At 38.2% G+C, this 15,991-nt stretch overlaps 1 protein-coding gene across 8 annotated transcripts in view; it reads right to left on the bottom strand.

The window, feature by feature from the left end:
• Position 1: 1 nt before the first annotated feature.
• CARF (calcium responsive transcription factor) overlaps positions 2-15,991 on the bottom strand; it is a 36,586-nt gene continuing 20,596 nt past the window's right edge. For 5 of the 8 annotated variants that reach the window (XR_012995663.1, XR_012995666.1, XR_012995667.1 and 2 more), the window contains 8 exons: positions 15,587-15,820; positions 15,025-15,187; positions 13,921-13,996; positions 9,922-10,052; positions 8,549-8,915; positions 5,685-6,380; positions 2,007-2,050; positions 476-637 (listed from right to left, as the gene is read on the bottom strand). Coding sequence is in view for 1 of the 8 variants with exons in the window: in XM_076342386.1 (XP_076198501.1) it covers positions 6,262-6,380; positions 8,549-8,915; positions 9,922-10,052; positions 13,921-13,996; positions 15,025-15,187; positions 15,587-15,820 (1,090 nt within the window). In the remaining 7 variants the exon portion in view is untranslated. Of the gene's footprint in view, positions 40-475; positions 638-2,006; positions 2,051-4,780; positions 6,381-8,548; positions 8,916-9,921; positions 10,053-13,920; positions 13,997-15,024; positions 15,188-15,586; positions 15,821-15,991 lie in introns of those variants that run through there. The other 3 variants (XR_012995665.1, XR_012995664.1, XM_076342386.1) reach the window with 3 other exon arrangements.

Raw genomic sequence — 15,991 nt, 5'->3', positions numbered from 1 at the left:
CATGGTGGTTTTGAAGGACAGTTTGGAATGCTTCCTGTTCTGGGTAAAAAGAAAAAAAAGATTAGGAAAGGCTTTGGTTGTTTTAGGTTATCACAGGGTTAGAAGCATACACTAGTATTTCCTCATAAGAAATTTCTGCAGACATACAACATTATCCACTTTAAGTTAAAGCTTACTCTGTAAAAAGCATATATCTGAAAAGACTTCAGACAAAAGCTCTCCACCGTTTCTTTATAAAACAAGCTTTCATTTACTTTAAGAAAACGTACACAGACAATACAAATATCAGGGGGCACCACTGGCCTACAGTTTCAGTATGACGTGCAAAGATGGCAATGCATGGGTGAGTATTCATTAACATTTTGGTACATACTCATAAAAACATTGAGATCTGTCCAAACACTAGGCATCTTGTCAAGCAGATCAGAGACACATAGTAATTCTAATACTTTGGAAAAGGAAGATTTACTTTTATTCTCTGTTGAAAAATCCTCTTCCTCCCACCAAAGATTGTGGGCTTTATAGAAGTCATGTCATCAACCCTTAATCTCCTCCGTTCTGTTCCTGCAGGTCCTCCCATAAAGTTCTTACACACTTTCTTCATGATCTCTATGTCCTTTGCAGGCTTGTACAACTTCTTGAGTGGGCAAGCAGAAAGAACAGCTACGTCAGAACACAAAGCCAAATCATTGCTGTTTCTCAAGAGGTGCATTCCGGACTAGCACAGAGAACATTAGTCTGGAGTGAGGACACTGGGACTGAGCTCCTCCCTCTCCCACTGATCTGCCAACACACACCTCTGTTTCTGGCTCTCCTGCTGCCATTTGATTGCCATACCTAATTACATTTTAAATAGTATCTAGAAACAAAGACTATTCTACAGAGAGCAGAAGCAAGTCTCTGATCTTTCCTGGAGCCACTGAACTATCAACATTTAACCAAAAGATAGAGCTAAAATTTTAACAGTATTTTAGTGGTAGCTTATGCTGTATTGACACTGTCCCGCTGTAGAAATCCAAGTACATTAGAAAAATGACCAAATGGCAGATCCAATAGTATGTAAGTTTTTGCTCTCTAGATCCTTCATACTGAGGACCCAGAAATTAATTCTTATGAAATCACTATACTACAAACAGATTTTCATCCTCCTATGAGCCTTATCAATCTCTATCAGAAAAAAAGATCAGGAAGAGCGAGAAATTTAATTTGCTTAGAACAGCATGCTCTTGTTTAAACAGGCAGACTGTCATTAGCAGGAGCCCAGTACATGCCAAATGACCAACTGAGCTGCACTGCAGAGAGCTAAGGATGGTAGTAAAAACATGAATTCCAATTATCCACATTAAAAGATCTGATTATATGTGCCCTAAAATATTTGCATCATTTAACCTCAGTTAAGTGTAATTAAAACTGCATTAAAGAACTACATGCAAACAACTATATTCATGTCTCCATTTTCTTTTTTCCTTTTTTTCCCCCGATACATAAAATCTCTTATGCATATATCACTTAAAACTACTACGCATCCAAAGGTAATTTTTTCCATAAAGAGGTTATCATATGCATGCCTTTCACAAGTTTTCTTCTATCTAGCACAGGCTAACGGATTACTGATGAGAATTACTCTCACAGCATCCAATGCTCCTAATTTTCTGTCCAGGGAAAACTCCTTAGGACAAGGACACTCAGTATTCGTCCTCAGAAAGCACTCCATGCTTTTTAAGTCCCTTCTCTACTAGAACAGGATGGGGCCCTAGATGACAAACACCCACTAATACTTTCTATGATACAGCAGTACTGTTTATGATCACTCCTTTGAAGACTCTCCAGAAAACCTACCAAATCACTTCAGAAAATAAACATGTCATTTGTCACATGCATTAGAAATGGAATGAGATACTAAGGTGTAACAGCTTACATTGGAAAATAACCCCAAACAAATGCACATACATTCCTGTCATGTGATGAGATTTTTGCCTTCCCCTCCTTCTCCCCCCAGATCATACCTTAGCTGATGCTTGTTGGATAGACCTGCTGGATAGCTTCTGACCTAAAAAAATCAACACAGCCTGTTTTATACAACACTTTTTTCATTTGTTAATGAGGTGCACTATTGCTGGGAGAAGATAATCATTACTGATGGGATAGGCTCTGAAGTTTATTCCTACATAAGCTTTGTTCAGAAGGGAAGGGCAGATCAAGGAGAATTTTCTTATCAGAGATCCACGAAGAGCAGTAACTTTTCACAGCACCATCCTCAGCTATATCACACTTTCTATCCCTAACGGAACAGATTTTTCCTGCCTAACCTTCTGAGAACATATCTGTTTGAATAGGCTTAAGGGAGCAAATTGTAAGTTTGCCAACAGACAGACAAGTCAACAGCCAGCTACTATCCACAGCGAGAATTGGGAACTCAAGTGGTATGAAAGAAAAGAGGCCAGTTTCTCAATATAAAGCCCTAACAGCTGGCAGAAGTTATCCTTTTCTCCTTGGTTTCTCAAATCTTTTCAGTTGCTGTGAATGTAACAAACGTCCTCTGAAATGTGGCTGCCTGATATTCATCCAGGTAAAGATGATAAGCCCCAAAGCAAGCAAGGAAAAAACTTAATGAAATCAAAAGGAACATAGGATCCTGGGGAGACAGGAAGAAAAACTGACAGGAGCAAATCTCACCAGTGTTTACTTGTGCAGTGAACTCACCAGCTGCTTCAACAGTGTAACAGTGAAACATTGAGAATTTGGGGGCCTGAGGGCACGGGACTTGGGTGGAAGCCCTAATAAGTGTGAAGGAAGAAAGACTTGGGTGGATACTGAGCATTCTTGAGGTAGACAGAGCTGTAGTCAGAGGGATGAGGAGAGCAGCAAGTTAATTCAGTTGGGAAGAAAAGGTATATTTTCCTCAGTAACATGTAAAGGAAAAGAGTCAACGCTCCTGGGTTGAAGGTCCAAGAGGAGTTTCTTCTTCATATTAGAAGATAAGAATGGGTGTCTCAGACTACGGGAAGTCATTTAGCTGCCTCTGGTACTCACCAAAACTCAAGCAGCTCTGCTGGTTTTGAGGGCAGGACAGGCTTTCCTTTTCTTCCATACCTTTAAATTCCTACCATGAACTCACCCTATCCACTACTGGCATAGATTCAGGAACTGCACTGAGCCTTTGCGACGAGCTCGCAATCCCTTTCCAGGGCCCCGGAGCCCCCCCCAGCGCAGCCCCTTCCAGCCCTCCCTGCAGGACCCTTGCTTTTCACACACCTTCAGGACCTTCTTCCACCTGGTCTCCCTGGAGCTGTCCTACTTGTTCTTCATCCCCAGAAACCACTGCCCTCAAGTAGCTCTTGTATTTCTCCCCATGAACCCCCATAACCACAACATAGACCATTACTTTAAAAGAAAAAGTAGTTTACATTTGAATAGGAATATGATACATTAAGTTGCTATATAAATATATATATACACATACATACACAGACATTTGTCTCTAAATTTTGTACAAACTGCAACAATCTTCATACCACATGACCACGTCTGGATTTTTGAACAGTGCAAAAAGGACTCATTAACACTACTGGTTTCCATCCAAGAGGCTGCCAGCCTTGAACAAGAGCTACGGATGTGCGCCCTTTTATGTCTTCTCTATATTTTAGGAAAAATTATTTTTGCATGCACATACATAAGCACAGCCCTTCTTGTCAAGCCAATCAATCACTGTTATGGGTAACCAACAATGAGGATAAATTGGAGAATAATTTGTTCATTTACAGTACTGTGGAAGCTCAGGATTTCTAGGTTTGCAAAATAAACGCTTGAACATAACAACCACAAGAAAACAAAGTAAACATCAGAAAAACATCGACAATTCCAACACAAAGTAATAACCAACTACTTTGCACCAAGCTACATAGTTTTCTCTGAAAAATCAGCCTCGAGTATTCTATGCAAACAAATCTAAGTGCATTGAACTAAAAGTGAAATAACCTCTTGCTGGTAATCCTTAGCTGTAATTTATTCTTTTGAGACTAAGCATTCTCAAAAATGAGGAACAATTATCAAAAAACGAGTAACATTGAAAAAGGTGATATACTTTGGAATGCATTAGTTTAAGAAAAAACAAAGGTGATGGAATCACTGAATACAGCAGCATGGAAGGAGGTACCCGTTCTGGTATATAGTTACTGAGTTGGAAAAGAAAAGGTGACTGCTGCCTGTGGGCTCCAGAACTATGACTGCAGCAGAGAACATCCATTTTGGACATATTTTCACAATTAACAACAACAAAAAAATCCCCAAAGGGTGAACCTTGTGGGATTTTACCTACCCAGAAATGAGTAAGGCATACCACAAAACAAGTCAGTATAGAAACTAAATATGAAAAACTCTAAAGAACTGGAGATTCTCTATGCACTTGCACGATAAAATACCGACTCTTATTTAATAAGAGCAGGATCCTGTTGGAAAATTCTAATTTAAGCTAACCCATAAACATTAGCTTTAAATGAACAGCATTAACAGTGTTAGTTAACCTCACAGAAGTTAATATATTTTCAGGTAAGACTAAGATATAGCACCTACCTAACAGATGCTGCATATAAAGGTATTAGGAACCCAAGTTCAATGTGAGACTTTTGAAAGTTTTAGCTCTAAATACTCAAAAGAAAATTAAAAATTAATTTTAAAATAGCCACTATTTAGATGATGTTTGTGAATGCCTTGAACTTATGTTAACAAATTTAACAATTTAAAAATTTTAATCTTCAATGTTCATATAATATTCCTAACACTTTCTCCTCTACATAAATGAACCAATCTTTTTCCTGTTTTGTTTTAAGTCTGAAAAAGAGAAAGTCCTCAGATTGCATTCTTGTACAGCATGCAGACAAAAATATCTAATTTTATGATCAAGTTCTCAACCTCTTAGTAGCAACTAATAACAGAACTGCTGATACTGCTGTATACAAAATACTCTGAATGTTGCTCTAAGAATTCAACATCTGAAGCAAACAATGTCATTGTTTAACTGGATATCTACATTGGCATCAGTTTCATTTCCTGCTTTAAATGGATTCCAAATTATTTGTAGGCGTATTTTTTTCCTTAAAGAAACATGTTTGTCACAGATTATGCAACTCAGTGCTTGTCACTTATTATGGCTTTGGCTTAAATATTGCTAAAAGATATTTCTTTATCTTATTGTTTTTTAAAGATACCTGGTAATTATTTTGAGTAATACGGACCACTTTAGTCTTAGAACCTGCCACTGTTTAAAAAGATGAACTTGTTTTCTGAATGTTATAGTGACAGCACACTTGCACATATTGCTTGGATTTATACTACTTGCTTTGTTTTCTTGGGCCTCTCTTCGTTAGTGATGTATCCATAAGCCCTACATCACGAACAGCAGCAGGTTAAATCATATTTACCTGAGCTGATAACGCTAAGTGCACAAAGCAAAAGGTAGATAAGCTGAAATGGCAGCATCAATCATTTTCCATGAGACAAGACTCCTGCTTTTAGTTGTTATGACCAACTGCTAACACAGTACCACTGCAAAGGCTGCATGCAGCAATGAACCTCATTATAAAGCCAGAACATAAGTTTAAAGATGTCTAAGTTGAAAACATTCACCGTTACAATTCACACACTTTTTGTCATTATACAACCTTACGTTCACCTGGCAACCTCACCTTTCTCCTCTCCTTGATCTTCACACCATTAACATTACGATCGGGTCAAAGTTGCATTTTCTTAAGCATCCATGTCCTTCATCGCTTTGAAATTAAGCATCCTGGACCTTTGTTTTGTCAGAAAACCATTGCTGTATTGATACACTTTGTTGTTGGATTCTGTGGTCTCGGAGCTGGCAGATTTTATGGTTTCTGTAGTGCCGTAACAGTCGAGGGTCTCAAGGAGAAAAGCAAACCCAGCATTGTGATCCACGTTCTAAAGCTAAGGAATTAAATTGTGGAAGACCTTCAGAAATGTCGACCAAAATGGGCCATTTGGTTAGCATCCAAATTACTCAAAACTTGAAATAGAAGAGAGAGGTGGTGTTCCACAGGGCAACTGAATGTCCTGGAATTGGCAGTGAGCCACATCAGTCATAAATCAAAACAGCTGTCTGTCAGAACTAGTGTAAAATATGCCTAGTCTGAATGTCACAATACAACTTAAAAAGAATGGCATTACTTTGAGAGCACCTGCCTTTCCTTCCAAGACATTTAGAGTTCTCCGGTTTGAAAAATCCTTCCAGGCTTCACAGATTTAAATAAGTGAGGAACTATGGCAGTCTCTGATTTTATCTGGCTCCATAGACAATGCTTTTTCTCTTGGCTCTTGTTTAACTTGGCTCACACAGATAACACCCTCTGTATTTTCTTCAGCTTAAAAACAAAACAAAAATCAAACATTGAAGTTCACACTCCACTGATAACGCTTTAGCCCCAATAACTGTATGCATTTAAAAGAAAAATATTTCAGGAACTCAAGTTAATAGGTAAGGCATTTGTGAAGTTAGTTTGACAGCTAGTTGTGTCATCTACTGTGCTATAAGACACTGCAAGTTGACATGAATTTACTGCAGTAAGGGCCCCCTCAAGTAAGAATATTTTGAAGATTTTATTAAAAAAGTACATTTGGAGATATAACATTACTCTCACACAAAATGTCTTTCCTCTTTCCCATGGAAAAATAAAGCTAACATTTTTATTTTTTTTCTTTTCCAGGGGAAAGGAGGAATGGAAGTGCTATTGCTGAAAAAAATTAACTCTAAAGCATCTTGGATTTAGAGAATGGCTTACACTTCAGGCATGATTGGCCACTTCTCAATGACTGCACATACATTTTCAGCAGGAAATAGCTTATTCTTAAGTTAGCACTTGGACAAGAGGAAAATCCAGAACATACAGGATAATTTTAACCAATTGTGCATGTGCATCAGTGTATGCACGCACACAGGAGAAAAAAAAATCTTGAAATACACACTGACTGAACTGCTAAGTTCAAGTATGTGGTGTTTCCTCCAAATAAGCCCTGTAACATTATTCTCTCTTCAGTCTAGACTGTTTTTTTTCCTCCTTCTCTCCAGACAAAGAACTTGCCTCTGAGGGAAAAAAAAAAAAAAAAAAAAAGCATCTGTGCATTTTATAGGCAACTCCTCCACATAACTTAGGAATGGCACCCATATTCTCACAATTTCCAAATTCAGGCTGGTGATGATAGACTGAGACCTTGAGCAGAAAAAAAGGAACTCCCGAAGGAACAGTGAGTTTAGTCCTTGCAGTTATAGAATTTTATATTTTACTACATTTCTTGAGTGTAAAATAGTAATTCTTTAAAAATTCACTTACAATACTCATCACTTGCAAAAATTTTTGAGAGGCATCAACATCTAGATTGAACAAATGGGTTAAACAACTGAATGGAGGAGGTGCATTTGATAACCTCTCTGAAATTCTTTTACCCTGAATGAAAACAGAATTTCTCAGGAGATTAGCCAAATTCAATTATAAAAGTTATACAAACATTTGAGTACAGCAGGCAGAAAACCCCTTAAATTTAACTTTGACAATACTGCCACAGTAAAATATCCCAATATTACTTTAACACGTATGAATTTCAGTATATTTCCTCATGTACCCTTTATTTTCTTTTTATTTCTTCATGTAGTCTTATATTTCCATTTTCAGAATATTACAGAATTATAATATAGAAATAATAAAGCATTGCACAGCTAACATTTCAGACTCTCTGGAAAGTCAAAAGGATATGTTGCACTGATCTAGATATGCTCCATATCTAACAGGTTTTCTTCACCAAGAATTAGAAATCATTCTTTGAGAATGCAAGCTTTCATTCTCAATCAGGTTCCATGGCTGAGAATTCAAAGACTATATCTATATTTGATAACAATGGTTTTAAGGAGCCTTCTATTTTGATAGAAAGTTATTTATGGTGTTTATTGTGTATTTTTTAAAAAGTATTTTCAAACAGAAGTATGTAATTGCTTGGAATTTCAAACAACTCCAACTGTTCACTGCTAAAGCATATTGATGACTACAGGATCCTAGTAAAAGTTTATTAAAATTCAGAAATCTGCTGGGATGGTGCAAAGAAAGAAGTCATGAAAAAACCCACATTTCTTTCCAAAGAGTTCTAACTAGATTCAATATTGGTTATTTTCTATTCTTATTTTTCCTTTAAAAAAAATATTTTGAAGATTATAATTTTAGATAAATATTAGGACTTTTGGCAAAAATATTGTGTTCATCAAATAAGTTGGTATTTGGTCAGAGAGTGATAAGCAGTTTAACTAAGTCATCTTTTTACAGCAAAAACTAAGTTTTTGGTTTGGGGGGGGTTGTGGGTGGGGTTTTTTTGTTTGTTTTTTACAGTCAGCATGTTTTCACAGTAAAAACTAACTAGAATCAGCTGAAACAAGTCTATGCTGGAGTTCCCTATTATCAACACATTCCTCCTTTCTTCAAGACACACAGAACAAAATCTACCGTATTTTCTATATTTACATATTATTGGGAAGACTGCAACTTACTAAGTGCTGGATGGCTGTCCACAATCCGTACTGGAATAGTCTGTACATCTCCCAAGAGAATTTGATGGACTCCTCCTTCTAGCCTTCTGGAGTCATCTGCCCCTCCAACTGCTACCAACTGGCCCATGGTGACCAGACTCTGATCAGAGCTAGGCGGAGTCCCAAAAGCAGAGGCTGCAGCGCTATGCTGTGTTAGGCCAGCACCTGCTTGCAGACTGTGTCCCTGACTAAGTACTAGAGAATGGTTGGTTATTGCACTCCCTATGGAATCCAGGAGACTTGCAGGGCTGGGAGGGGAATGGTTATTTACAGCTATCAGGGCTGTTGATCCATTTGTGGAGGTAAAAGTTGACTGCAGCTGTAATCCCTGTGAAAGAGAAGGCAGAAGTACTAACATACCAGTATTTACAGCAGGAGGAATTTGCATTTAATGACACGTATTTTGCAGTGCTGGAACTGGATAGCTTCTGACTTCCTATACATCATCTCTTTTGAACAGTCAATCCCAGCAACCCTAGGCTAAAGTTGTATTAGAAAACAATTAGGACAATGGTATCCAGCAGCTTCTAGAAGACTACTTAATGACCATAAAGCTCTAATTTTGGATTGACATTCCGTTTCAAATCATTCCCCAATACTGCCCATTCCCACAAGAGGTGGGCACTAAATCTAAGCATACTGCTTTAAAAAAAGAGAGTGAGGTGGAGCCAGGCTGTCTTCAGAAAGAGAGCAGAACAGCACCTTACTGCAGACTGTATTTCTAGGGAAGAGATCATGCATTTCATTGGGGTTCAGGAAGTATGAAGATAGCTTTTCAAAGAAGTAGTTAGGGAAGACAGCTAAAAGAGAGCCAGCTTTGAAGGGAGACGAGCTTTAGAAGAAGCCCTTTTAGCATGACATTCTTATTCCCACTCTTCAGCCTTTCATCCTGAAAGATCTGAGCTGGGAGCAGTTTTAGGATTTTAACATATTTTCTTAAGAGGCTGGAGGAGGATTTAAAAGAAGTAAGTAAGACTGACTTATCTCCCCTCAGTTTTGCAACATTTTCATCATGAAATAACTGGACCATGTGGAAAATGAATAGGTGCTTGGTTTGAGGCAGAAGCCCACTACCTTCATCTTCTTGGTTTTGCCTTCACAAGAGACCCTAACTTCAAAGTGTCAAAAGATGGTAGTGGGATCCCCTGCACCACAGCTATATGCTAAATGTGACATGCAAGAGAGGCCAAAGTAAGAGTTGACAGCTATTTCAAAGTCCGTGTTACCTAGCCAGTGTTTGGAATCATTAGCTGAGAGGGAACTTGAGGTTCTCAGCTCGCCTTCAGCATTCCCAGCGCAGAACGTTTCAAGTTCTGTAAACAACTTGACTGTACCTGAAGTTGTGCAAATATCTTGGGCTGAAGTGAAGAGAGTGAAGACAACAGCTGAGCTGTTTCTGGTAGCAAGGACTCCCCGCTCTGGTTAGCTTCTGTTTTGGTGATGACTGACTCCCCTGCTGAGCTCCCTACAGTGCCACAGAGAGGAAGCAGACAGTTATGACAAATTTCTTCTTCCCATTTAAAAAGCCTCCCCTGCAAACTGAACAAACCCCTTCAATCTCAATATAGACATATAAAAGACATGTATATACATATATGCTGTTCTCTTTGCAGAAGAACTTGGAAGCTAAAGAAAAAAGGCTGGGTATGAGAAAAAGACAATACTGTAGGAAGACTGTATGTGCCTGTTCAGAGTAAAAAAAAGAAGCACCAATAAATCCGTTTTGGAGAACAAAGTAATTGCAACCTACCCTGTGCTTTGAATTGCTAGATATAACATAAAAGCTGAAACATTTCTATCAAAGAAGCAATCAAATAATTTGACAATACATACACCTCGGTAAGGGCTCAATAACAGACAGGCATCAAAAGAAAGTGCTGTCTTCCAAAATAAAAATCTACACAGGAAATTCTCTAAGTCTCACCACTCCCTTCCAAACATCTTTGTGGAATTAGGATAACTTCTATGCAATATCACACCAAAAGTCCATTTATCTGGAGGCCTTTCAGCCTACAGATTACATCATATCCTCAAAATTCTTATTTAATGCAAGAATGACAGACTTCATTTCCTGAAGACTTGTAAAAATTGAGATTAACTTGTAGCAATTCCTGCAAGAAAACTTCCCATGGGATCATTCCATTTCCTGTTTGAGCCACCCAGAACATTTTGTATAAGATTTATCCAGACACAAGTAGACATTGCTTAGCCTCTTAGTTCGCAGTTTCACTGCTATAACTGCAAAAGAAGGGCTTGCCCTGTGCATGTAGTTTAGTCTGGTGAATGGAAAAAAATTGAGAAAGATCAATCACAAAAAGCTTTCCAGCAGGAAATCATGCAAAAGTTTCCAGCAATCTAAGTGAGAGGAGATATATTTTTCAACATATATACTGATTTGCAAACTCTGACTCTTTATCGTAACTGACCATAAGATACACTCTATAAATCTTGAACACAACTACTTTAAATATTTAGGCTTTTTTTAATACTATACAGAGATCCCATATGCATATGTGAATATTCACATGTAGGAAGAGATGGTAGTTCTTTCCTTAGGTTGTATTCTACACCAACATGTCTAGGAATAAAGCTAGTAGTTCAACTCCTAATCTACCCACTCCTTACACTGCATGGGCATTCAGTATGAATGCCAGAAGTTAAAAAAAAAAATAAAGATACATATACACAGGTACTTTATCTCACTTGTCATTATACTTCATAAAAGATGTAAAAGGGAACACACTTAAGTTTGATAGCTACAGTTATTCTTACACCTAGGAGAGAACAGGGAAAGCTGTATCACATGGAGATATGGAGTTCTGCACAACAAGAAAACAAACAGCTGGGTTTAGTTCTGTTATTCTTTGATTTCTTAAATGTAAATTTGCCCACATTCAGCACAAGTTGAAATGAAAAAAACCCATATACAAACAGTAGTTTGAAAAGTCAGTGTTTTTCCTTGCTACCACTTCACATACATTAATGAGAGCTGATTTTTTCAAAGTCAGGCTTCTTTTTTTTCTTAGACTTGCAATACTATTATAAACATGTGTTTGCAATGTGTACAAACACATACACACATATTTAAGTGGAGACAAGACACACTGGAATTAGAATATCTGCTTATATTCACTGAATTAGTGCACATGTGCAGAAAACTAAACAAATCCAATTCTCTAGCTTCCTTTGAAACTCAGTATGTCACTGGATGGATGTTTACACATTTGATAGGCTACTTTGCCTTAGAAAATTATCTGTGAAAGACAAATAAAATAAGAATTGGTTTTCCTGAACCTTCTCCAGCATTCAGGCAGTTCATACCAAAAGTCATCCCTGCTGAGCTCTATCACAGCTGTCGAAGGCACAACTATTCTATGCCTCTCCATAAAAGCGCAGTAATGGAAATATTAACATAGACATGCAAGCTTAATCACAGCAAGTCTGCTCATATTGCAAATTCCTTTTTTCCTAAAAAAACAAGACTTCCTTCAAAAAGAGGTACACTATTCAAACTGAGCCTAAAAATTTACCTCTTGTCCTCTGACAGTTGTCAACACTGAAATTCTCACCCTAAGAGCACCAAGCGTACATGATGCTTTTCAGTTCAAATTGATCCACTGCAGCAACAGCTAAAATCAGGGTTAAAAAAAACCCAAACAAAACAAAGCCCAACATTGGCTTATTTATTAACTGTAAATGCACTGGTATACGTGGAACTGCTCCACGTAAATCAGGTTCATTTAGGAATGAATGTCTCTCCAAGTCATTTAGGAGAAATCACACAGTGAGCCAAACCTCTGGGGTTTTATTTTTCCTGCTACAACAAAGGTAAGAAAAAGATCAGGGAGTGACAGGGGCCAAAGAGAAAAGAAACCCAAACAAATCATGACTTCTTCAGGCAAGAACCACAGTGGAGGATAACTGTCGAATGAGTAAATCTTTAAACATGACAACTGTGGCAGTACCCCTTTGGTCCCTGTAGACTTCTCTATCAGCTGTCTGGAAGAAAAAGTAGGCACCACCATGTTCCAATTAAATGAGGAAACAAGCTGGCAGTGCCATTGAGATTAAAAACATCTAAGAAGTCTGCAGCATTATCTTAATGATTGCAAACAATCAGGCTCTTCCACCTTGCTGCAATCATATCCCTGCTAAAAGCCAACAACTTTCCTGATGCGTTTCATATCAAACCTATTAAACAAGGGATGGGGAAAGCATCCACAAACAGGCAGGAAAGTTCTTTTGGTGTCACACTAGACAAAATATCCTTGAAACCTGGAGAAAAGGGCAGAATAACCTCATTTTAAATTTATTATCAGCCACTATGATCCAGCGGAGCATCTCAGCCTATGTGTAATCCTAACTATGTAAGTAGCAAGTAGGTATAGTTACAAACACCTGCATTTTGTTTTAGTACATGTTTTGAAGTCAAAGTAATAGTAGCAGGAACCCACTTTCAACAAAGGAAAAATAGTGTAACTAGCCTCTTCAAAAAAAACCAGACCTTCGACCATGAACACATAAAACCAAGTTTCTATAGAAGTCTACACTCTGGTTTTGCAGCAGAGTGGGAAAAAGTTTAATACTTTCTTAGGTGGCTCAGCAATCGCTGGGAAGAGATGCTACTTTGGCTTCACACATTAATAAAGACGTTACACCACATAAAGAATGAAGAAACATATCTCACAGCCCTGCTGCCACTAAACACCTGTGTTTCTATTTCTATTCTAAGCATTAAGAAAAATGGAAAAGAGTGCTCTCAATTCTGGTGACAGAAATACAGCGTTTGTTGTTCAGGGCCTGATCCTAGCAGTGGAACTCATCAAGCCAATGACTTTGTGAGAAGCAGGAATCCCAATATGCATTCAAGTCCTTTTTAGCAAGGTGTTTAAGCATGTGTGAAGCACAAACCATCAAGGAACTCAAGTACCCAGTTGGCTTCTGGGTATTGTGTACCCTGACAGATATATCTGTTCAGTAGGAATTTAATTCTGTCTACACAGGTATTATTAGCACCTTCATCCAAGGCAAAATGTTCTTTCCGCATAACCGTCCCGTTGAAATCTCCAGCTGCTTGAGGATGCTAAATAAAAGCCAAATTTATAGTTTTCATACTTCTGCCAACCCCACCATGACTACACGTATTTTTCCACACATGCAGTCAAATAGTTAAAAAAAGTATGCCAAAATAGACACACCAAAATAATCCTTCTTAAGTTCAGCTGAGTGACAGAACATGACAACAACCTCTCTGGAAGGAAACCAAACTTCTGTGACATAGCTAATAAAACAAATCACATTTGGAGACAGCTAGGTTATTAATGCAGTCCTACCATCTGAAGGTGGTGACGCAAACGTAACAGTCACTGTTTCTGTGAGAACATTCCCACTGTCTGTGGTCCACTGCAGCTGAAAGGAAAAAGATCTCAGTTCTCAGACAGGGTGCAAGTTTGTCTACTACAGGAACATAGGCTCAATACAGGACCCGTAGGAAAACAGTGTCTAAAACCACACTTTCTTCTTTTTGTACAACTATGCATTTTGGGAGCTCTTGGTTTACCAAAAAAAAAAAAAAAAACCCAAACCAAAAAAAACCCCCAAAACAACTGTAAAAGATTTTTTAACGTGCACTATGCCAGGAAGGCTAAAGTCTGCTCGTGACAGTTCAAAGACTTTAAAGTTAGAAAATAGTCAAACCATTTGGCTAACCAACAAGTACCACCCACTCACCTGGGCCAAAAGCAGTGTAAGGAGAGGGAAAAGACTGATGACACAGTATGATTTAACAGCACAGTTTGTCAAAGCTGACTTTAAATCAGCAATTCCTTAGCAGTCAGCCTCATAATTGGGAAAATTAGGATCACTGTGCATCGCTTATTACTCAATAGGTGGAAGAAAATTAAGGAAGAACATATAAGAGTTACTGAGCATTCTGAAGTATCTACTTCATGCTAACTTCACTTGCTATAAAGTGCATTTATTAATATTTACACATTCAAAATGTTCTGCAAGCCCTAATTTAGACTGCACCTGAGACATACTTCATCTCCATTTTTCAGATACGGAAAAGTAGTAGTAACTTCTCCAGAACATAGACAATGACAAAGCCATTAATAGAATTTTCTGATGCGTGCCAATTTTCCTACACCACATGGCTTCCAGTTCATGCAGTCATCATGAAGTGCTAGTGTTGTATAATTTGTCAATCAACTAATAGCAATCTAATGCTGATGAGATAAATACCGAATAAGGTCAGAAGGTTTTATTCACATTTAATCCAATCTTGCTCAGCCAGAGATTCCACTGAAAATATTGCTGCTGGAAATATAAAGTCATAGAGAATTTTGGATGAAATACAGCTAAGTGGTAAAAATTAAAAATAAGATTTACAGTATTTAACTCCAAAAATCAAAAAGAAACACAAAAGGCCAATGTACCGTTGCTGGGATACTTTCTGAATTATACACCATCTCGCCATTCCTCAGGGACTTCTGCACTTCATGAATGTGGTTCTTGATGTCATTCACAGTGGGGAAGAAGGACAGGTTATGTCTTTCTGGCACTTCATCAGGCTTGAATAATTCTCTTTCCACATACTTTCTGTCACATGTTAAAGGACATTAAAATATGCGTATTTAAAATACATTGTGCTATTTCCCTCTGATATAGACACTGCTACCTTCTCCCTCCCCTTGTTGCAATGACATGACAAGAGCAAGCTAGATGATCTTCTGACCCAGATCTTTGTGCATCTGCTACAGAGTTTGGAATTAAAAATCCCCATTTATTCAACTAACTTTAAAGAGGACAGCAGCGCTTAGTGGCTACCTACAACGAAATGGAAAGAGAAGACAAAAGTTGGGAAAAACAGATTCTCATGAAATATAGGAAATATATTCAGTAATGCATCAGCGCTGCCATTTAGCTGCAAACCAAATTAATCAAATGCAAAACTAGATACAGCACTACAGATTGAGAACATGCCAGACAGTTCTGTACCTTAGTTGCTTCCTCACTGCATAGACCTGCTCTATTCCCTGAGACACCAGTTCTCGGATCTTGTCTGCCACTTGAGGATGAAGTCGGGAAGGCAGAGTACAGTTCTCATCTCTAACAACTTCCTCCTCCTCCTCAGGAGGAGACACAGAAAAATGGGACGGTGAAGAAGGGAGGCAGGAAGTTTCCATTTCATGATATTGGTGGGCTTGCTGAGTGGGTAGCTGTACATACCACCTGGCAGGAAGGAAAGAGTTTCTACACACAATTCTCCAGCAAAGGCAAAAAAATTAGTCTCTTGTGGGAACAGTCTGACAATCACAACCAACCTAGTTAGAGTGACTTAAGTTTTTACAGCTCCTGAGCTGGAAGATACTGCCTTTCAGAGCTCAGGGCCCGCTCACATCT

Source organism: Aptenodytes patagonicus, chromosome 6 (assembly GCF_965638725.1).
Source record: "Aptenodytes patagonicus chromosome 6, bAptPat1.pri.cur, whole genome shotgun sequence".
Taxonomy (NCBI): Eukaryota; Metazoa; Chordata; class Aves; order Sphenisciformes; family Spheniscidae; genus Aptenodytes; species Aptenodytes patagonicus.
This window is presented reverse-complemented; position numbering and strand designations above follow the sequence as displayed.